The following is a 23,714-nucleotide window of genomic DNA, read 5'->3' on the forward strand; positions in this document are numbered from 1 at the left end:
ACAGCCCGTGTAAATAGGGGGGAGAGGGCAGGTGTGTATTGCATTTTCTCTTAAATGTTTCATGACAATGACTAACGATTCTGTCTCAATTTACTTCTAGCAAGGCAAAAAGCCACATCTCCCACGAAGGGCTCTCCCTAGAGCTCATAAATGTGTGTGTCCAACATTGTCATGACAGGGTGTTTGCTTAACCCACCTCTTTGGTGGGAGCCTAGCATTCTTGGGTGCTGACATTCTGCTTGCAATTGCAATGTCTTGGGTCAATAACTGAAGTCCTGTTTCCACTAGTGGGATTTACAGAGCCAAGAGCCACCCCCATCCAGAGGCACAAAATCTCATAGCTAACCAACCAGGGAGAAGAGAATTCTTTTTTCCCAACCATTGCAAAACAGTTTTGCTTATTGGGAAGGTGGAGAGGGAGGGGTTTAAGAAGATGGAAACAATCCAAACCTCCCCATTCGAGGGAAAGAGCTCTTCTGAGATGCACCAGGGAAAAGGCGCGGGCAGTTTCTAAAAGGAGAAGGGAAACACAGCCCTTCAGAAGGTATTTCAGGGCAGAATTTAGGGAGAACATTTAGGAGTCAAAATTGTAGAGCACCCTGAGACAGACTTGCTTTTCTGGTAAGTGCTTGAGAATGCCCGATACTAGGTGATGAGGATCACTGTCCACCCCCCACCCCCAACAGGATTTCTTGCCCAGTTAAAATGGTTCTGATTTTCTCATAACTTACTCTTTTGAAGACTTTTACATTTTCTAGGCTGGAAGCCAAGGCCAAGAAGAACCTTCAAACAAAATGCTATGGATGCCTTGAGCTCTATGTACATCTGTGGGCCCTGACTTACTACCAAAATAGCATCTTAGCAAATGGATCTCTTCCTACTGACATTCAGAACGTCACACGGATAGAGCCAGGGGGCTTTGGTCTCCAAAGAAAGGCCCAGATGTTTCACGTGGTGGGGCATTAACAATATTCCTTGGGTGGTACTACCACAAATCTCCTTGGCCTGCTCCCTAGAGAAGAATGTGGTCCCAGCGCTTCATGCATGTATCCTCATTATAGTGACACCAGGGACAAAGTTCAAACACTGACATTGCTTTCATGCCAGTTCTGGATGCAGATAAGCCTACTTCCTTGTCTAGAAGTGTGCTTTTTCTCGAGGGAATTCCAAAGTCCTCATCTCAGAGATTAGGTTTCCCTGAGGAACAGAACACTTGAGACTTGCTTCATTTTTCCCCCACTTCTGGAACTGAAGGAGACTTTAATGTCACCTGCCCGACCACTTTTTTTTTCTTCCCTTTTTAGCACATGTCTTTAGCTGTGTCTCAAACCCAGGAATCTTAGAACCTTACTCCGGGGTCAGGGGTGGGGGGCGGGGGCTCTCAAGATGAGATGAGAGGTGGTGGCCTCCAAAAAGCTCCAGAAACACCTCCAAATAGCCAGTTACCTTTTTCCTCCTCTGGCCGCTGTTGGTGATTTTGTCTGGAGTAACACCTAGGTCAGCCAGGACTTTGGCAATTCCTCTGGCGTCCACCCCACAGTTGGGGGCCACGTTGGTCTCACAGCGCCGGTGAACGTTCATCTTGCAGACTGTAAGGAGACACGGAGAGGAGACTTCCAACGTTCGTGACCTAAAACGTTACCTTGTGGGTTGGTTTTTTTTTTTCCTGATTGCAAAAGTAATACATGTTCATTTGATAGAATTTGGAAAATGCAGAAAGACAAAAAGAGAAAAATAAAAATCACCCATCATCTCATCACACAGAACTAAAACAGCATCCTTCAGAACACCATACAGACATAACCACTGTTTATGGATAAATATCACATTTTATTTCCTCCTAGGGAACAGAACACAGACCATAAGAGAATTTAACCCGTTTATTTGGAGAAAGTTCATCTGGATCCTGAGTACAAATGGGTTACACATACACAGTGTGCTTTACTACTTTGCTAAAATGTGGGAATATTACCAAGTGAGAAGTGCCCACAGTACAGCCTACTGAGATGCTCATCTGAACATGAGGACATTGAACGAGGTGACCTCCAAGACTCCATTCAAATCTAAAATCCAATTTCAAAGGAACAAAAGCCATGCTTGAGAGTCTTTTTTTGCCCACATCATTTAGTTGTCAGTGTAGGACGTCAAAAGTGAAAACATCAACTGTTCTGGTTTCCAGTCTAACACGTAAGGCGCTGAGACAATGTTGCTTGGTCCTAACAGGCGCAGAGCTGAACAAACTGAAAAATCAACAACTCTTCTCAGGTCTACTGGTGGAGTAAGGTTATAGGGCACACTGCTGCCCCCAAATGAACAAGACAGACAGGCAGCTACTGTGAACCACAACTCACCGGGCAGAAACTCCCCAGCAGCAACCTCTGTGGGAACCAGGACCAGGGCAAGGAAACCGGAACTGAAATTGGCAAAGTGCTGGAGTCTCAGGGTGGATGAGGCTGAGTCTAAACTCTGGGCAGACCCAGTCGTAGGGGCCTCCCACACCTTTGTCAGTTTTGCTTCTAGAAGTTTGATCAGGTCCTCACAGTGAACTCTGGGGAAAAAATTCCCTTATGCTTCTGCCAGGGGCAGGGGAGAAGGAACCATTTTGAAATAAACCAGAATACTCTGTTCTTAACTAGGCCTGCTTTTAGGAGAAACTATTTTGCCACAGCCTAAACTATTGTAGGTTTATCAGATCCCACCTCACCTGGGGGAAGGAAAATACCCTACTCTAGCCTGTTTAGCTTCCCATGTGGAAGAAGAAAAATACCCAAATCCAACCCACTCCAGACATCCTGTCCCACCTAAGGGGGGAGGAAAAAGCCCCTTGAGTAACACTTATAAAGGTCATAGTTCAGAGGCACAGGTTCATGGCAAGACTGAGATCTAATCATAGGACCAGAGAATGTTTCCCCTGCCCCACACCCTCACCACCACATTACTAAAGGCCTATTTACTGCAGTTCCTTTTACTCAGCACGTCATGTCCAGCTATCAAGAAAAAGTTAAAAGGCATTCTAAAAGGCAAACACACAGCAGGGCAGGAATGTTGGAAGTATCAGACCGGGAATTTATTTTTTATTTTTATTTATTTTTAAAGATTTTATTTATTTATTTTAGAAGGAGAAAGAGAGTGAGCAGAGGGGTGGAGTGGGAGGGAGAAGGACAGACAGACTCTGCACTGAGTGCAGAGCCTGATGCGGGGCTCCATCTTACAATCCTGAGATCATGACCTGAGCTGAAACCAAGAGTCAGATGCTCAACTGACTGAGCCACCCAGGCCCCCTTCAGACCGGGAATTTAAAACAGCTGTGGGGGCACCTGGGTGGCTCAGTCGGTTAAGCGTCTACCTTCGGCTCGGGTCATGATCCCAGGGTCCTGGGATCGAGCCCCGCATTGGGCTCCCTGCTCTGCGGGGAGCCTACTTCTCCCTCTCCCACTTCCCCTGCTTGTGTTCCCTCTCTCACTGTGTCTCTCTCTGTCAAATAAATATTTAAAAAAATAAAAAATAATAAAACAGCTGTGATTAATATACTAAGGGCTCTCATCAATAAAGTAAATAGCATGTAAGAACAAATGGGCAATGTAAGCAGAGAGAGGGAAATTCTAAGAAAGAATCAAAAGGAAATTCTAGAGATCAAAAACATTGTAACAGGGGCACCTGGGTGGCTCAGTCATTAAGCGTCTGCCTTCGGCTCAGGTCATGATCCCAGGGTCCTGGGATCGAGCCCCACATCGGGCTCCCTGCTCCTCGGGAAGCCTGCTTCTCCTTCTCCCACTCCCCCCGCTTGTGTTCCCTCTCTCACTGTGTCTCTCTCTCTGTCAAATAAATAAATAAAATCTTTAAAAAAAACAAAACAAAACATTGTAACAGAAAACAAGAATGCCATGGCTGGTCCCATTGGTAGAATGACACTGGTGAGGAAATAATCTCTGAGTTTGAGGATAGGTCAATAGAAACTTCCAAAACAGAAGCAAAGAGAAAAAAAGACTAAAGAAAAGAAACAGACTATCTAAGAACTGTGGGGCTATATAAGGTATAATGTGTATAATGGAAACACCAGATGAAGAAGACAAAGAAAGATAAACAGAAGAAATATTTGAAACAAAAATGACTGAGAATATCCACAAATTAATGTCAGACACCAAACCACAGATCCAGGAAGCTCGGAGAATACCAAGCAGGACAAAAACAAAACACAATAACAATCTTCACCTGAGCCTGTCACATACAAACTTCAGAAAATCAAAGATAAAGCAAAATAATCTTGAAAGAAGCCAGAAGGAAATTACACCTGACCTACAGAGGAGCAAAGATAAGAACTGCATCTGACTCATCCCCAGAAACCAGGCAAACAAGAAGATGATGGAGCGAAATATTTAAAATATTGAGAAAACCCCCCACCAACATAGAATTCTGTACCCTATGAAATTATTCTTCAAAAGGGAGGGAGAAATAAAGACTTCCCTTAGACAAATAAAAATTGAGGGGATTCACTGACAGTAGACTTGTCTTGCAAAAAAATGTTAAAAGCAGCTCTTCAGGGAGAAGGAAAACTATCAGTCAGAAACTCAGATCTACATAAAGAAAGAAAGACTATCGGAGAAGGAATAAAAACTTTTATCCTCCTTCTTCTTCATTGATCTCACAAATAAGTTTCTCAAAACAATAGCAACAATATATCCAATTACGTATGCTTATATGTATATAAATATGCAGGCTTATGTGTAAGCAAAATGAATGACAGCACTGATACAAGGAGTTGGAGGGAGAAATTATGATTATTTTGTTATTATAATGTACTTGCATTGCCTATGAAGCATTAGAATATTATTTGAAAGTGGATTTGGATTTGTGGTAAATTATACTGCAAACTCTGGGGCAACCACAAACATCAGTAAAAAAAGAAAAGTAACTAATATGCTCAAAAAAGGAGAGAAAATGGAATTGTATGAAATACTCAACTGAAAACACAAAAGGCAGAAAAAAAGCGGAAAATAAAAGTAGGAACGAAGAACAAGGGCATCAAATGGAAAACAAGAGCAAAAATGGTAGTTATGAATTCAACTATATCAATAATCACTTTGAACGTCGATGGTCTAAATACAGTTGACCCTTGAACAACACAGCAGTTAGGGGTGTTGACCCCCTGCACTGTTGAAAATCCAAATATAACTTTTGGCTCCCTCAAAACTACTCCCATTAACTACTAATAGCCTTCTGCTGACTGGAAGTCTTACAGATAATATAAACAGTTGATGAAACATACTTTGTATGTAATATGTACTGTATACTATATTCTTTCAACAAAGCTAGAGAGAAGAAAATGCTACTAAGAAAATAATAAGGAAAATACATTTATAGTAGTGTAAAAAAAAAAAATCCACATATAAGTGGACCCACGCAGTTCAAACCTGTGTTGTTCAAAGGCCCACTGTATGCCAGTTAAAAGAGACTGTCAGAGTGGATCAAAAAACAGGACCCAATTATATTTAATCTATAAGAAACATACTTTAAATATAAAACAAATATAGATTAAAGGCACGGAGAAAGATATACTGTGCTAACACTAATAAAAAGAAGGCAGGAGTAGCTATATTAATATGGACAGAGCAGACTTCAGAGCAAGGAAAATTATCAGGGCTAGCAAAGGGGTCAATTCTCAAAGAAGATATTAAATCTTTAATGTGCATGCACCTAACAGCAGAGCATCAAAATATGTGAGGCAAAAACAGAACTGCGAGGAGAAATAGATGAATCCACTGTTATGGTTAGAGACTTCAACACTCCTCTATCAGAAATGGACAGATCCAGAAGGCAGAAAATCAGTAAAGACATAGTTGAAGTCAACAGCACCATCAGTCAACTGAATAAAATTGATTACTATATCTAGCAACTACTTCATCCAATGACAGCAGAATACACATACTTCTTAAGCTCACATAGGACACTTAATAAGACAGACCACAATCTGAGCCAAAAAACAAACCTTACCAAATTTAAAAGAATAAAAAAAAAAAAACAAAAAAAAAAAAAAATCTGCTCTCAGACCACAGTGGAATTAAATTAGAAATCAAAAACAGAAAAATGGTTGGAAAATCCTCAAATGTTGGAAATTAAATTACATACTGCTAAATAAAACATGGGTAAAAGAAGAAATCCTAAGAGAAATTTTAAAATATTTTTAACTGATTGAAAATAAAAACACAACTTCTCATAATTATCGGGATACTGCAAAACCATTCTTGAAAGACACAATCTACCAAAACTCACAAAAGAAATAGATAATGTAAAAGGTCAATATCTATTAAAGCAGTCAATAATTAATAACTTTCCAAAACAGACAGTACCAGGCCCAGATGAGGTGACTGGTGAATTTTACCAAACATTTAAATTAGAAATTATATCAATTCTCTATAATATCTTCTAGAAAATGAAAACAGAAGGGACATTACAAGAAAAGACAACTACAGCCCAGTATCTGTCATGAATATAAATGTAAAAATCCTCAACAACATACCAGCAAATTGAAGCCAACAATGCATAAAAAGAAATATAAATCATAAACAAGTAGGATTTATCTCAAGTATGCAAAATTAGTTCAACATTTGAAAATCAATTAATGTAATCCTTCACATCATCAACAGGCTAAAGAAGAAAAATCACATAATCCTATAGATAGATGCAGAAAACACATTTGGCAAAATCCAACACCCACTCATGAGCAAATCTCTTAGCAACCAAAAAGTACAGAACTTCCTCAACTTAATACAGAACATCCACAATAAATCTACAACTAATATCATACTTACTGATGAAAAACTAGAAGCTTCCTAGTTTTAAGTATAAGGCAAGGATATCCCCTCTCTCACTATCCCTTTTCAATATTTTATTGGAAAAACTAGATAATGCAATAAGACAAGAAAAAGAAATAAAAGGTATAACGATTGGACAGGAAGAAATAAAACTGCCTTTATTCACAGATGACACGACTGTCTATGTAGAAAACAAAGAACTGACGAAAATCTTCTGAAACTAGTAAGTGATTATAGCAAGGATGCAGGATACAAGGCTAATATACAAAACTCAATCATGTTCATATACACCACCAATGATCAAGTGGAATTTGAAATTAAAAACATGATGATATTTATATTAGCACCTAAAAAACTGAAATACTTAGGTCTGAAACTAAAAAAATATGTACAAAGTCTATATAAGTAAAACTATGAAACTCTGATGAAAGAAATCAAAAAAGAACTAAATAAATGGAAAGATATTCTATGTTCATGGGTAGGAAGTCTCAGTGTTTTTAGGATGTCCGTTCTTCTCAGGGCATTCTCAATCAAAATCCCATAAAGTTATTTTGTGGATATTGATAAACTGAGTCCAAACTTTATATAGAGAGGCAAAGACCCAGAAGAGCCAGCACAATATTGAGAAGAGCAAAGCTGGAGGACTAAGACTACATGACTTCAAGACTTACTCTAAAGGTATAAAAATTAAGACAGTGTGTATTGGTGAAAGAGTACACAAACAGATGATTGGAACAGAATAGAGAGCCAGAAAGAGATCCCCATAATTATACAGCTGATCTTGCAATACAACGGAGCAAAGATAGTTTTCAACAAATGGTGCTGGAACACCTAGACATCCAGACACACACAAAAACGAATCTAGACACAGATCTTACACCCTTCACAAAAATTAATGGATCACAGGCCTAAAAATAAAATTCAAAACTATGAAACTCCTAGGAGGTAGAAGAAAATCTAGGTGACCTTAGGTATGGTGATGACTTTTAAAATACAACCCCAAAGGCATGATCAATGAAAGAAAGAATTGATAAGCTGGATTTCATTAAAATTAAAGGCTTCTGCTCTGTAAAAGACAATATCAAGAGAATGAGAAGGCAAGCCATAGACTGGGGGAAAACATTTGCAAAAGACACATCTGATGAAGGAATGTTATCCAAAATATGCAAAGAATTCTTAAAACTCAATGGTAAGAAAATGAACCATCCAATTAATGTTTACAGCAGTTCTATTCATAATCACCAAAACTTAGAAACAACCAAGTTGACCATCAGCAGGTGAATGGATAAACTGTGGCATATCCAGACAATGGCATCTTATTCAGCACTAAACAGAAATGATCTATTGAACTATGAAGAGACATGGAGGAACTTTAAATGGATATTGCTAAGTGAAAGAAGCCAATCTGAACAGTCTCCATATTGTATAATTCCAACCATATGACATCTGGGAAAGAAAAACTATGGAGATTGTAAAAGGCTCAGTAGTTGCCAGTGGTTGGGGGGAAGCAGCGGAGCACAGAGGATTTTTAGGGCGGTGAAATTATTCTGTATGATACTATAATGGTGAATACAGGGCATTATATATTTGTCCAAACTCATGGAATGTACAACCTCAAGATCGAACCCTAAAGTAAACTGAGTGATAACAATGGTCAGTGTAAGTCCGCTGATTGTAATAAATGTACCTCTCTGGTGGGGGATGCTGAGAGTTGGGGGAACTGTGTGTGAGGGTAAGGGTATATGGGAAATCTCTGTACCCTCCCCCTCAATTTTACCGTGAACCTAAACTTCTCTAAAAATTCAAGTCTATTAAAAAAAACCAACACAAACTTTTCTGAATGAAACCAAGAAGAGTGGCTGGACCTCCTTCTGGCCCCACATGGTCTGGTCATTGGCCTGGAGGGAGGGGCAGCAGAGACCATCCCCCACCCCAACTCAGGTTTGGAAGGCTCAGCTGAGCTATGGAGCTCAAGATGCCCACAGGACCAAAGATGAGGGTACAGGGTAGGGATGCTGGTAGGAGGGGCCTTTCTCAGACAATATAAACATATAAGAAAGCTCCACCACAGCCTAGCCATGGTGCTGACTTGATTCACTGAATTATTGCTGGTGATGCCTGGAAATCCTCAGGCCCACCATGTACTCCCAGCACTCTCTTCTAAATTACCGGTCCCATTCTCCATAGCAGCAGCTACCCTTTGACACTCAGCTTACTTTACCTACTCCTGCCCACCAGCCCCAGGAATGCTTTCTTCTGCCTCCTCATGAGGTGACAGAAAGGACAAGAACAAAGCAACCAACCTGAAAGAATTTCTTAGCAAGGGCAACAGAGCGATATAATTCGACCTCTGACGCCCTCTGCTGTTAAAATGCTAAACCTGTCTGTCCTAACAAATCAATTACTGTGGGTTGGCAGGTCAGCAGAACAGAAATGGTCTTCGGGACATCTTCACTTTTTACTTTTAAAACTCTTTCTTTTCCCCTCAAAGATTTGCTTTCTATTTTTAAAAACTCTATTACTTCCCTGGGAGAGCCATATAGTTTTCTCAATATGTAAAAGGGAAGGGGAGGGGAGGGGAGGGAAGGGAAGGGAAGGGGAGAGAGGAAGGGAAGGTGGGAGGGAAGACTCTTCCTTTCTCTTGTCTTTCTGGCTTCCCACAGCCACTGCACGAAGTATGCAGCTAAGATCACTCAGTTCATTATTTTCATTCTAGTTCTCAGAAGACAGGAGGGCAGCTGAGATTAGAAGCAAGCCCAGGGTCACCCAGCCAGAGTGACTTCCCTACCACTGCCCAGCCTGGCAATAATGCAACCAGGACCAGAATGGCTTCCCAGACTCTTAGCCTGTGATCTCGATGGGCCACAGCTCCCTAAGTCATTGGTCCTCCAACAAAATGGCCCCTTCCTTATCCCTTCTTGGAGAGCAAGTGATACTCTGGTCCCTTATTCCATGAAAGCAGCCTCAGATCATAGTGGTTATTAAAATGGGCTCTCAAAGAAAGGCAGGGGACTGGGAAGGGGCTTCTCCAGGAATCTCTAGGCCAGACCTTTTCCCAGGATACCTTCAGCCCTGCCTGGGAACAGAGTCGCAATCCGAGCAGACAGGCAGGGGCAGGGAGCCCACCTCACACTGGGACGAGAAAACACCAAGGCTTCCACAGGTTCCCGCAGGGCACACTGTGAGCTATGTGAGAGCTGGGTTTCTGCACACTTGCCCCTCGGTGCTGAGGGCTTCAGGGCGGCTGGGCTGGAGGCATGAGTGCGGGACGGTGGGCGGAAGAGAAATGGGACGTGGGTTATAAGGTAAATGAGAACCGCTCACCTTTTTTAGAAGAAAACAAAAATCATAAGGTCTCGGGTGTCTTTCACTTCAGGTGGACTGACTCCATGTATCAATGGGAAAAATAAAACACAGGTGCAAAAGGGCGTAGAGAGGTTCACGGTGCAGGTGAGGTCAGGTTGGGGAAGCAGCGCAGTTAAAGTGAAGAACAGAAAGGATTCAAAGGCCTCAGGGCCTTAGTGACGGATGCTGGTATCTGAAGGTTTGAAGCCAGTTTCTGGTCTAACAGCCAGCTTCTGGTTGGGGTGCTCAGGCGGACCCAGGAATGAGTCTGGAGAGAGACTCAGACTCTACAGGTACTTGAATCCCAAGAAAAAAAGACAGGAATGGAATACTATTTCTGCTCACTTAGTGCCGGCGTTTTTCTACCCTTGACTAAGGATCTCGGTTACGCAACGATGTCTGCGAGCATCCTCCTAGGGCCTGGTGCCTCCAGGCCATGGGCAGGGAGGTGGCAGCCCAGAGGACACAGGTGGGTCCCCACAGGTCCCTGGCTGTATCCCCCTTGTGCACATCGTCCACTTTCTCCTGCTCTCCATCTCCCTCCAGTACAACACGGTGATTATGTGCCTTCTACCTGGCCCTCAGAGGGCCGGTGCTCAGAGGAGTACGTGCACAACCCCCGAACACAGGTGGCTCAGGCAAGTTGAGGCTGAAGGGAAGTGACCAAGACAGTCTTGTGGATCCTTCCCTGTAGATCCTAGCTCTCAAGAAAACTGTTCCACTAACCATATGTGACCCTATTCCCAGGAGTGGGACGGGCAACAAAGCAGAAGCCATGGACCAGGGGACGGGGGCCCCAGCCTAGGGGAGCAAAGCAGCATGACCCTGCAAAGGTGGGAATCTGATGGAGGGTTCCAGAGCAGGAGAGGGCGTGGAACACAGATCAGAGCTGGGGGGGGGGGGGGGATAGCACCCGCTCCACAGGAACATGATGCTTCAGGACCCTGGGCAGCTCTCTAATTCTTGGGTTCTGTTCCTTAGCAATCATAGCAGCAGAAGCAGACTCAGACCCAGGTAAGAGGGGCCCCTGCCCTGGCCCCTGCCGGCCTCTTCTGACATCCCCCTCTCCACCACAGGGGCAAAAAGACTTGAGGTTGAGAAAGGATCAAAAGAGAGAAGTAAACATGGTGGATCTGGGGCAGGGGAAGCATTCTGTAGGATGAGGGTGGATTCCTGTCATCATGCAACTGTAACAAACGTAACCCTCAGTGGGGGGCATGCCGACGGTGGGGAGGCTGTGTGCACGTGGGGACAGGGGGGTATATGGGAAATGTCCGCACATTTCTCTCAATTTTTCTGTAGGACTTAAAGCTGCTCTAAAAAATAGTCTGTTAATTGAGGGGTCAGGGAGAGGTAGCAGGGGTAGGAAAGGAGCAACGGCAAGTGAGCATATCGTAGTAACGGAGGAAGAGGAGAGGGGAGATCTGCAACCGTGTACTGGGGACCCTGCGTTCTAAACAGCCTCGGCCTCGAAGTCTGTGTGGCCCGCCTCCCTCCTGCTGCCCTGGGATCCTGGGAACAGGTAGCCTCATTCTCCCTGCCTTTGCTTGAGCAGACATCAGAGTGTTGCCTGCCAAAACAGCTGAAGACACATCCCTGGGCCCTGCCTTCTTCCAGGGTCATCCAGGGACCTCACGGCCCTGGCAGCAACATCCGGGCGTCTGGGCTGCTTTCTTAAAATGTCAATATTTATGAGATGATAGTACCTTCATTTAGATTCCCTAGATAGACCAATCATTAATATAGTTACTGAAAACCAGACATGGCCTCATCCGAATCCCATCCAAAGCAGGTGCTGTGCTTCCCAACAGCCCCACTCAATCTGCCCCCAATGCATCACTCCTCCGCTAACACCACTCGGGAGTCCTGCTCCATTTATTTCCTCCTCTCCCATTGTTTTAACGTCACTTAGCGTCAAAGGATTTCAGGTGGGCCCTGCTTCAGGTTCATGCACCAGAACACTGGACAGGGAGGTCTGAACGTCTGGGCAGCTGGCCCAGGATGGCAGATGTGCCCAGAGTCCGCACCTCCTCCTGCCCCAAGTCAGGGTGCCCTCAGCTCCCCGCACAGCCACTTCCAACCTTCACCGACCCCCACCCGCCATCCACACCCACTTCTTACCTCGACTCCAAAAGGGATCTCCCAGTTCAGAAGACCAGGGGACAGTCCTAGCAATGCCCTCAACAGATCCAGAACTTAGAGGATCCTCTTGTCCCCTCACCTCCTGTCCCTGACGCAGGAAACATATCTACGTCCAGGCCTGGTCTCGAGGCTTTCCCTCCAGCTGGGAGGACAGGGTATCCATCTTTCTCCCCCAGGCCCAACCCTCTCTCTCCTGGTTCACTAATCTCTCCTTTTTCATGGTCTTCTCCCTCATTAGAGAAACATTCTGAGAGAATACTTTATCTTCCGTTTTGCTTCAGCCTCCGCAGCTGGGCTTCCATCCCACCAAGACCAGTCCTGTTGAGGTTGCTAGTCACCTCCTAATAGTTAAATCCAACCCCGTGTTCCACTTCTTACTTTCAATGACCTCTTGGAAGCATCTGGCACCACTTATCACTTCCTTTAAACATCTTTTAATACTCTCTACCCTTTTGGCTTCCACGATGCCATCCCTCAAGACTTTTCCTCCCACCTCTGAGGTCCTTCCATTGCATGTGCAGGCTTGTGCTTGAATGCCGGTCACCTTCCTCCTCCAAACCTCAGGGTGTTACTTTTTCTCCCCACACTCAAGGCACTTCTGGGGAGGACATCAACTTTATAGCTTCAACCACTACCTACTATATCTTTAAGTACTACATGGGCAAATCCCAAGTCTGAATGCTCGATGTAGACCTCCCCCCAAATTTCAATGAGAGCGCCCAACAGCCGGACAGCTCCATGGAGATTTCAGACAGGCACCTCAGGGTTGGCATGGCCGTAACTCAGCCCTCCCACCTTTGCCTCCAAACTCTCGAATCTCCTCTCTCAGAGAATGGTGTCACCAACCCCCCAGCTGGATCTGGTCACACATCCAATAAATTACTCCTCACTATCTCTTCAGTCACTCTCCCTCTCTTCATTCTCTCTGCAGCTACAAACTTTATTTCTAATCGTCATAATTTCACATTGGGATCCCTTCAATGACCAATCTGTTCATGGCCTCATTATTCCTTTTTATACGTGACCTCTCTAATTTTTCCAATTAAATGGGAATTTATTAATCATATATTCAGTACAAAGCCATGCGATATTCCGGCCCAACAGTTCATGGACGTCCAACTCTGCATGCCAGCTGGACCAGCTCATGGAAGCAAGCACCCCATTCAGGCCCCCAGAGCATGTTCCTGCCTTTCCATAACATCATGTGCTGTTACCCATCTCATCTGAGCCGAAGACAATTCATGAGCAGGGCAGCAGGAAACAGAGGAGGGAACCTGAGACTCAAGAGTCAAGGTTCAAACCTTATTTCTGCTACTAAGTGGTGTGATGTGAACAAGTCACTTAGTATCTGAGCCTCAGGGTCATGGGAATAGTATCACCTACATAACAGGTCTGTGCGGGATCAATAAGATTTCGTATGTGATAGCATCCTAGCATGGCTCCTTCCCAGAGTAAGCTCGGAACCATGGATTGTGACAGAAGGATACCCATTACTTATTTCAGGGCCGAACTCCAGAAATATGCTTCCCTTCTGCTCCAGTGTATCTTTTCCTTAAATTATTTCTCCACTTTTATAGACTCAAATAGTCCCCCCTCCCCCAGCTTGCTCACTGTCTTAGATGGAGGAAGCACACCTTCCTCCCAGCATTCCCTCTACGGAGTTTCCTTGGCCGCTCTCTGCACAGAGACTGCTGAACAAATTCTCGAGTAACTAACGAGAGCTTAACAAAGGCTTGTGCTCAGTCCTCCGGCCAAACCTGGATCTTACTTGGGAGGCTCTGGGAACAAAGAGTTTTCGAAAAAGAGGAGATGAAAGGGACACCGGAGTGGGGGTGGGGGTGGGGGGGACAAGGGCAGGGCCCAGAGCGCCTTACCTTTGCATTGCAAACCCTGTCGTAAGAGGCCCCAGAGCAAGGACCCACAGTGGTCGCAGAAGGTGGGGACCTTGTAGTTGTGGATACCGAACTTGTGGGGCATGTTGACGCTGAACCGCTGCGAGCCCACCTGCAGGGATAGCAAAACACAGGGTCACTGCCAAGCTCGCTCACACCGTGGCCTGCTTACGGCCGGAGCTCCTACAGGCCGGCTTTCCCAGAAGGCCTGGCCACTGAAGGGGGCAGGTTGGAGCTCGGCTCTGAAAGCTGCCCCGAGAAACCAGGTGCAGAGAAGCTCCCGGGGCCTTTGCCCCTGATGCCCTTAGCTCATTCTCCGCCTCTCTCTGTTGGACCTTGAGAGGCCAGGCCCGCGGGCTTCCACCTCTCATGGCACACAGCACTCAATTTGCTCCTCACATTTTGGCTGTTCATGAGATGTCACCGTGTGTTTCTCAGTGCTGCTTTGTGCCTGGAGGCCGCACCGGGCTCTCTTTCAGCAGCTTGATGGTGGACAGATTCTATAAATGCCCTAAAAGTCCAGCACAGCTGTGGAAACTGCAGGTCATCAGTTAGGACAGACAATAATTGTAGTGAAGACTGCTAATCCAGAGCGGTGAGCACTAAGGGCAGGAAGGTGTGTGTATTGCCCACAGGCCAGGCACCACCATCGCAGTTAAACCTCCCCAGCACCCTGAGGGGCAGGTGCCACTGTTGGCCTGAGTTTATAGCTGGGGAAACTGAGGCACAATGAGTTTAAGAAGCACTCCTGTAAGCTGATGAGCAGCAGAGGCAGAATTTGATGCCCACGAGTGTGAATTCAGAGCCCAGGCCTTTTCACCACCATGCCGTCACTTAGGGATTATTTAAAAGGAGTAAAGAGAAGGCGGTAAGGTGGATGGGGAAGGACCAGGGGGGTGGGGGGAGGGGGGGTCTGGGTATTCTGATCTGTTGGCCTGGGTCTGCCACCAACCACATGTGAGGTCTTGGGAGTTTCCTGACTTCTTGGGGCTTTGGATTCCTGATTTGGCAAACAAGGATGGCAGCCTCATCCCACCTAACATCACAGGGCTGTGAGGGGGACGAGACACACGGAAGCAAGGGGTCGTCGGCATGGTCCCCCTTTCTGGGTCTCCTTCTCTACGTCTGCCTGATCACCCTGAAGGGTATGGATCATTGTACCCATTCTCTTCCTGCAAATGCTGAAGATGTGATGGACCCACACTGAGAACAGACTTGGGCGTCCCAGGAAGAGCCTCACAGGGATATGGGTGACAGAGAAAGGTGAAGAGGTTGGGGAGTGTCCAGGAACTCGGAGGTTCGGGAGAGCTGTGTGACCCTCAGCTGGGAACACCAAGGACTCTAAGGTATTGGAGAATGGTGGGAGAAGGACAGGGAGCACCCAAGAGCCACAGAATCGGAGGCTCAAGGGCCGCATGCACGCAGGTACCCACGTGCACACACCACTCTGCGGCGAAGACCCAGAAACAGGGGCGAGTGAGACCAACGCAGAGGTCATGAGAAGGAAGAAAAGAGCAGAAAGACAGAACTGGAAGGTCAGGAAAAGAAGGGAGGAAGGTGACACAAAGGAGAGCCTTCTGGGGTCACCACACTGGAAACACGGGGAAAGGCGTGTCCTCAGCGCTAACCCACAGGCACCAAGCAGGGAGAGAACATCAGCTGGGTGCTCGTGGTGCAAAGCTCCAGAGCATCTAATAACAGGAAGACATTAGACACCCGGTGCTTAGAGCTCCGTGTATCTGGGGTGTGCATGCATGTGTGCACAGGCAGGAGTTACAGGAAGAAAGGAGCTCAAAGGAGGCTCCCCAGCCGTGCAGGACCCGGCAGAGGGCTCGCCATCGCCACCCCCGCCACCCGCTGGGGGTACACCAATGCTCCGGGAGCCTGGCCCTGTGAGCCCCAGGACAGGCAATAATTCCAAAAGGCAGAGAAACCCACAGCCCCCATCCTCAATCCTTGGCAATTTCTCTCCCTTGGGACACATGCTACGTTTGGGCACACATCTCGCTGGTGACTTCTATGCGCTGCCAACAGGCCAGGAAAGGCCATCAGAAAGCACTCGGTCACAGACTCAGCTGTTCAGGGGTATTTCCCACCTCAACCCTCTAACCTGCAGGGCATGGACTCATTTGGGACTTTTCCCTCCAAGGGATATGGCAGAGCTTTAGAAACCGGTGAGGGCTCGCAGTGGGAGAAACCCGAGAGATTCTGAAGGGAAGAAATCGTGTGCTCCTCTTTGTTTCCGTGGGACGTGGCATAGTATCTGGCACAGAGGAAGCGCTCAGAGAATGTCCACAGGACAGAATGGAGACAGACAGCAAGCCAGCCACCTGCCTTTCCTTTCCTTGTCCAAGTAGCAAGCGTGACAATGTACTTGGGTCTGAACCCTGGCCCAGGAGCCAGGAGGCCCAGGTGGCGAGCATCTGCAGTTTCCCACCATGACAGCAGAGCCCAGCAAACAACTCCGGTGCCCTGGGCTGCCTGCCCCCTCAGGGACATGGAAAGTTTGATCCAGGCCGTGTCCCTCACTGCTTTCCAGAGACTGTGTGAAAGCGAAAGGAGATAAAAGATAGGAAATACTTCGGATGCCAAGATGCCACTTGGGTGAATTATCTTTAAGTAGTAGAGGTCCTGTAAGTTACTCCTTTTGGAAGCCGAATTATAAATCCACCTGATTCTAAACTTACCTAGCGTCTCTCTGACCCCCCTTATTCTAATGCCCTATGATTATACAGTACTTATCTATTTCACCAAGAATTCAAAGCAGGCCTTTGAAATCCACTGCTGTGAACACAGGTAACACCCACCCTCACACTCTCCTCCCAATCGCTCAGTTAGGAGAAACCCATCTTCACTGGTGAACTGTCTTGCTTCCTTACCCCTAGGGGCTCCCCTAGGAGTCAAGCCGATACCAGGCTGGAAGAATAAGAGACAACGAAGTCCAGCAGTCAAGAGCTCAGACTCTATGGAACAGACTGCCGGGTGTGAATATGGCTCTCCCACACCCTAGCTGTGTGATCTGGGGCAAGCTAACGTGACCTCTCTGTGCTTCCACTCTCCCTGTTGCAAAATGAAGATGATCATCACAGAGCTCTCGTTAAGGCCGTTTTGAGATGAAATACTGTCTGACGAAGTACTTCAATCAACACGCGGTAAGGACCCCATGAATGTCGGCTGGTATTACCACTGTGGTTACTCCCACTTCCTGAGGGTTTCTTGGTTTTGCTAATTCCTCTCCGTTCCACCATCACCTCATAAAGACAAGGCTCCCGCTTGTGTGTTGTGTCTCTCTCCCTGTCTATGAGCGGCGTGGAGCCAGTGACAGGTCACTTAGCGACGTCACTCTTCCAAGGAGATAATGACATAAAGCGATTCACATTTTCCTCGCGGGCCTTAGCTCTGGGATCGCGCGGCTCTTGGCCTAACAGCCACAGACATGACACGGACTCTGAGCCACGGTCGTTCGTTACACCACCGTGGACAACTCCCTTAACTCTGATCAACACAACAGAGAAAGCCAGGGCATCTCAGAGAGATAAGGAGTTTCTTAGGAACCACGGAAGAGGCGGGGTGGGGAGTGAGGAATTGGCAGGGAAGAAAGCCCCGAATTTCAATGTTATAAATATTTACCTCATCGGGAGTTTCCTGTTTCTTTAATCCAGCACACTTCGTAATTATGAGCTCATGACATCTCTTGTGGACCACGCAAGTGCAAACTGAAACAGCAAAAATGGGAAGGCTGAGCGACAAGTGGGGACAGAACGCTTCCACCCCGAGATTCGGGTCTCAGTGGAGGGACGTGGGGAGCCACGCCCCTCCTGTCCCCAAGTCTTACAGAAAGACCCTGGCTGAGGCCCAGCAGGCTAAGTCATTTCAGAACACCATGCCATCAGGGCCATTAGGGTTTCCTCGATGCTCTGCAGGAGAATGTACCACTTATACCCAGAGGGCATCAGCAGTTTTCTCTAGTTCCAGAAGTACCGATCAATTGCCCCGCTTCTGGATGCCAAGGTCAGGGAACGGTTTCCCTTCTGTGAAGTGGGTCTATTAAAGGCACCGCAGCAGTGCTGTTCTCCAGCCCACATCACGTCAGAGCTGGCGGGAGAATGGGTGTTTTGTGGCACAGGAGTTCTTAAAACATTTTTGTCCTGTCTTCAGTGTCCTGGGGCAGTGTGAGCAGCGGCGGCCGAAGAGGTAAGCAACTCTTTGCACACAGGCTACCTCAAGGACATGGCCATGTCCGACAGAACCTACTCAGGTCCCCCAGGGGTGAGCCCCAACTTAACCAGGGGCTGGGTAAGGAGATAGAACGGTCTCCCAGCTCTAACCACAGAGAAACCCTGACCACAGCACCCATCCACCCTCCAATCCTGGACAACCTGACCTTGCATTTTAGTCAAAGAACTGAAAACAAACAAACTGCAATAATTTCAAGTGAGTCTTAAACGGTGAAGAGCTAATGATTCCACAGTAGAGACCAAAGAAAAAAAAAAGAGAGAGAGAATCAGCAAGGACCACAGTGATAGGAGTGAACCCAGCAGATGAGGGAACTTCTTCAGGGAGCGAGAGAGGGAAGGGGCTGACAGGATTCACGGAGCCTGGCTCAGGGCAGAGAGGGGCCTTCGAAGGGTCTTGAATGGTTGCGGATCACTGGGAAAGGTACAGAGACCCCTGGGACAGCCAGAGACAGGTACCCACAAGGTACTCCCATATATGGATACAGGAGCCACGGCCAAGCAGGGACAAAAAAAAGCAGGGTCTTGCTTCTCAGAGAGGGAACAGAGCATGCAAACCATATGTATAGAGCCTCTAAATGTCATCAAACCCGGCACACGTCTCCTAGGAGTGTCACTGATCTGGACAGACCTGTGGGCCCCAAGCATTTAGTTCATACGATGCCTCTTACCTTGACATTGGTATCCCTGCTTTCCTATGACACCCCTGAAAAGAAGAATACAACCTTTTAATAAATTTTAGTAGGTCAAAAACCACACAAAGCCACCCCATTCTGGCCATGAACCATGATGCACCAAGTAGACGAATCCAGGTAGCAGTGGGATTTCACTCCTGCTTGCAGAGTGTCTTAAAATGACTCCTTCAGGACGCCTGGGTGGCTCAGTTGGTTAAGCATCTGCCTTCAGCTCAGGTCATGATCCCGCAGTCCTGGGATCGAGCCCTGAGTTTGGCTCTCTGCTCAGCGGGGAGCCTGCTTCTCCCTCTGCCCCTACCCCCGCTCGTGCTCTCTCTCTCATGTAAATAAATAAAATCTTAAAAAAAAAAAAAAATGTCTCCTTCAGAGACAACAGAGGGTAGACTCAGTGCTTGGAATGGATACAAGGCCTGGTCAATGTCAGGGCTTGGTTTCCTAGACCAACAGCCGTTCCAGTGGGACCATTAGTGTTCTGGAAAGCCACAAAAACTGCTTGCTCAAGGCGGGTCTTGATTAGTTGAATGTGCCCTTCCTTGTGAGCAATCACGCACGAGGGCTATTGCTTATAGGCACATTCCCTGGGCATTCCTGAAGCAGTCAAGGGCTCTAGGTCAGCCTGTGGCCAGGCCTAGGGGTTCAATGTACTGTTTGGTCAAGGCCAATGGCAGAGATTCCTTCCCTGGCAGGTGTAGGCTCCCCTGGGGCAGGATTAGGGTCAACATGGACACAGAACAATCCAACCAACCTGGCCTGGGCCCTGTCAGCACCACCACCAACTGGCCAGGGGGCAATCTGCCATTTCCAGCCCAGTGGGAGCAGCCACACGTCACCGGGGGGGGGGGGTGTGCCGCAGGAAGCCAAGAACCCAGTGGTGTTCTCCATGGGCTGAGAGGAGATCTGAATCCATAAATCTCAGCTTTCACAACCTACTCCCTCCAAACACACCACTCATGACGGAAATACAGAAAACGGAGGTCAGAGAGTGGAAGCAGCCCCTGGGGGTGAGATGTATCTGTGGTGGGAGAGGGGCATTCCGTCTGCTTCCGTCAGGTTGAGGGTGCTCTGAGCTGCACCGCCTCAGATGCCCATGCCAACCTCAGTGACTAGTTGTGGAAAACCACGAGGACAAGACAAGCCACTCCTGGACACCTTGGCAATTCAAACCCTAATTCAAATGGTCCCTGGCTTGGTTCATGCTGCAGACTGGCCTCACTCATTCTCCACCACAGGATCCAAGCGTGTCGGCAAAGTTCAAGAGCTCAGAGAGGTTGCCAGAAAGGCTGGTGGGAGGTCAGGAAAAGCTTTCAGTTGGGCTCACCAGGGGTGGAACTGGGTCTCTGACACTTCCTAGCTGGAGGACGTCACACTAGTCTTGTTTTCCTTTCTGAGTCTCAGTACTGTTGTTAGTGGAATAGCTTAAAAATACATAGCTTGTAGGATACTGGAATGATTTAATTAGATATTTTCAGTGCCTAAGAAAGAACCTGGCACATGGTAGGCATTCATTTAAATTCCTCCTCTGATACCCAAGGCCAGTGCTCCTTATCCTTCTCTACCTCCCAAAAAGGCCTACAACCTACCTGTCTTTGCCTATCAAAATCCTAGTCATCATGAAAGGAGAAATGCCACCTCCTCCAGGAAGCCCTCCCTGAGCACTCCAGCCAAGACTGCTCTCTCACTCCTCTGAAATCTGGGCATCCTAGTAGCACCACCGTTCTAACAGTTATTAGGAACTGCTTTGAATTACAGATACTGGCAATCAAGTATTTTTTTAAGCTTTATAATGGAAAAATTCAGATGTATACAAAAATAAGGAGATAAAGGTAAGGGACCTATCACCCAGCTCTAACAATGATTAATACATGGCTGGTCTTATTTCATCTCTATCCCTAGCCCCTCTACCCTCCCTTCAGATCATTTTTTTTTTTAAAGATTTTATTTATTTATTTGACAGAGAGAGACACAGCGAGAGAGGCAACACAAGCAGGTGGAGTGGGAGAGGGAGAAGCAGGCTTCCCGCTGAGCAGGGAGTCCGATGCGGGGCTTGATCCCAGGACCCTGAGATCATGACCTGAGCCGAAGGCAGAAGCTCAACAACTGAGCCACCAAGGCGCCCCCTTCCAGATCATTTTTAAACAAATCCCAGACATCACATTATTTCATTTCTAAATAATTAAGCTTGTGTCTCTAAAAGATAAGGATTCTTAAAAAAAAAAAACATCAGAATATACTACTGTTGGTTATAAAATATTAACTCATTAAACATGATATATGATATGATCCTATGTATAAAGTCACCATTCTTTCCATTTAAACCTTCCAGGCACTAAACACTCACTTAGCCTTCCAGAAAAGTCTTCTGCAATCAAGTAAAGAAGAAATAAAGCCCAACAGCCCTTTAAAAATAAAGTTTCTATTCTCCTACACCCCCTCCCCCACTTCTCACCTCAGGGAAGGCCTAGCTAGAGGTTCCTGGGAGAGAGGGCCTTACCAGATAAAATCTCTGCAGTGGGAGCAGTAGGTGGGCTGCCGAAGGTAGGTGGCCATGAACTTGTGGCCGTTGACCTGGTGGACCCTGCGCCTGACGGCCCCCTGCCGCTTCCTGGGCCGCATGCGCTCCCTGAACACGCGCTCTTCATTGTCTTTAGGGGCTGGGGAAGGACAAGAGCAGAGAAGAAAACAGTCTGAGTTAGCGCACCTGGGAAGAGACCTCCTACCCCACTCTCAGCGCCTAGAGTGGGAGCGGCGTGGGGGCAGCATCCCTTGGCTGAGGGACTCCGGGGTCTGAGCCTCACCACTCGCACCATGTGAGGGAGGAAGGCCCAGACCGGGCTGCCGTTTCCCGTACCAGTGGCACCCCCCAAATTCATCCCGATCCCAGTCCTGCTCCGGGTGTGGCTGCTCCTTTCCCCCCAGTACCGGCTGCACATTGCAAGGGTGTGGGATCAAAAGGCTCAAGGTTCACATTTTATTGCAGCTTCTCAGGAGCGTGGCCTTAGCCAGCCAGTGTGTCCTTGTTTGAAGCCTCTGAGGGCCTGGCCCTCTGGAAATGGGGTAAATAGTGCTGACACCGCAGGACGCTGTGGAGTCTGTACCCAGCTGCCCGGCTCAGAGAAACCGGACTTTTCTTCCTTCCCCCTTTCCAGACTAGGACAACCGGGAACCTTTTCCCGAAGGTCTAAAGGAGAGGGAAACCTAACACTGAAAGCGGTTTTCCAGAAGACTCAAGACCCACCACCATGGACTATAAGACCTCCCTGAAGACAAAAGGACTGTCCTCACTTCTTCCTTCAGTCCACATCAGAGGTTGCCCCAAGCCTCAGAAAGCCCTGCAAGAGCACTAATAAATGACAACAAAAATGATAATGATGGGGCGCCTGGGGGGCTCAGTCGGTTAAGCGACTGCCTTCGGCTCAGGTCATGATCCTGGAGTCCCTGGATCGAGTCCCGCATCGGGCTCCCTGCTCGGCAGGGAGCCTGCTTCTGCCTCTGACCCTCCCTCCTCTCATGTGCTCTCTCTCTCTCTCATTCTCTCTGTCTCAAATAAATAAATAAATAAAATCTTAAAAAAAAAATGATAATGATGATTGTTATGGTCTGAATGTTTGTGTGTCCCCCCCCCGCCATTCACAAGGTGATGCGCTACCTACCAATGTGACAGTCGTGACAGTGGGGTTCCCAGGATGGGGTTAGTGCTCTTATGAAAAGAGGAAGTGACCCGAGCTCACTATCTTACGAGGACAGAGAGAGAAGGTGGGCATCTACAAGGCAGGAAGGGAGCCCTCACCTAACCGTGCTGGCACCTTGATCTCAGACTTTCAGCCTCCAGAACTAGGAGAGAGAAATTTCCGCTGCTGCAGCCACTCTGTCTGCGGTATTTTGTTACGGCAGCCCAAGCAGACTAATACAATGAGATTCACAGCTAACGCTTACTGAGGGCTCACTCTGCGGCAGGTGCTCACAGAATCCTTACAGCCGCCCTTCTTCTTCTTTTTTTTATATTGTTATGTTACTCACCATACATTACATCATTAGTTTTAGATGAAGTGTTCCATGATTCATTGTTTCTGCATAACACCCAGGGCTCCATGCAGAACGTGCCCTCTTTAATACCCATCACCAGGCTAACCCATACTCCCATCCCCCCCCAGAACCCTCAGTTTGTTTTTCAGAGTCCATCGTCTCTCATGGTTCGTCTCCCACTCCGATTTCCACCCCCTTCATTCTTCCCCTCCTGCTATCTTTTTTTTTCTTAACATATATTGCAGTATTTGTTTCAGAGGTACAGATCTGTGATTCAACAGTCTTGCACAATTCATAGCGCTCACCATAGCACATACCCTCCCCAATGTCTATCACCCAGACACCCCATCCCTCCCACCCCACCCCCCACTCCAGCAACCCTCAGTTTATTTCCTGAGATTAAGAATTCCTCATATCAGTGAGGTCATATGATAGATGTCTTTCTCTGATTGACTTATTTCACTCAGCATAACACCCTCCAGTTCCATCCACGTCATTGCAAATGGCAAGATCTCATTCCTTTTGATGGCTGCATAATATTCCATTGTATATATACACCACATCTTCCTT

General features: G+C 47.0%; 1 protein-coding gene across 2 annotated transcripts in view; it reads right to left on the reverse strand.

Annotated features, from left to right (window-relative positions):
* The window catches only part of PRKCE (protein kinase C epsilon), a 488,826-nt gene that overhangs the window by 154,626 nt on the left and 310,486 nt on the right, over positions 1-23,714 (reverse strand). For both annotated transcript variants that reach the window (XM_035001641.1, XM_035001640.1), the window contains 5 exons: positions 21,613-21,772; positions 19,098-19,132; positions 17,822-17,907; positions 14,174-14,303; positions 1,447-1,589 (listed from right to left, as the gene is read on the reverse strand). In XM_035001641.1, coding sequence (XP_034857532.1) covers positions 1,447-1,589; positions 14,174-14,303; positions 17,822-17,907; positions 19,098-19,132; positions 21,613-21,772 — 554 coding nt within the window. The remainder of the gene's footprint in view (positions 1-1,446; positions 1,590-14,173; positions 14,304-17,821; positions 17,908-19,097; positions 19,133-21,612; positions 21,773-23,714) is intronic.

Source organism: Mirounga leonina, unplaced genomic scaffold (assembly GCF_011800145.1).
Source record: "Mirounga leonina isolate KUSES-001 unplaced genomic scaffold, KU_Mleo_1.0 Mir_125, whole genome shotgun sequence".
NCBI lineage: Eukaryota > Metazoa > Chordata > Mammalia > Carnivora > Phocidae > Mirounga > Mirounga leonina.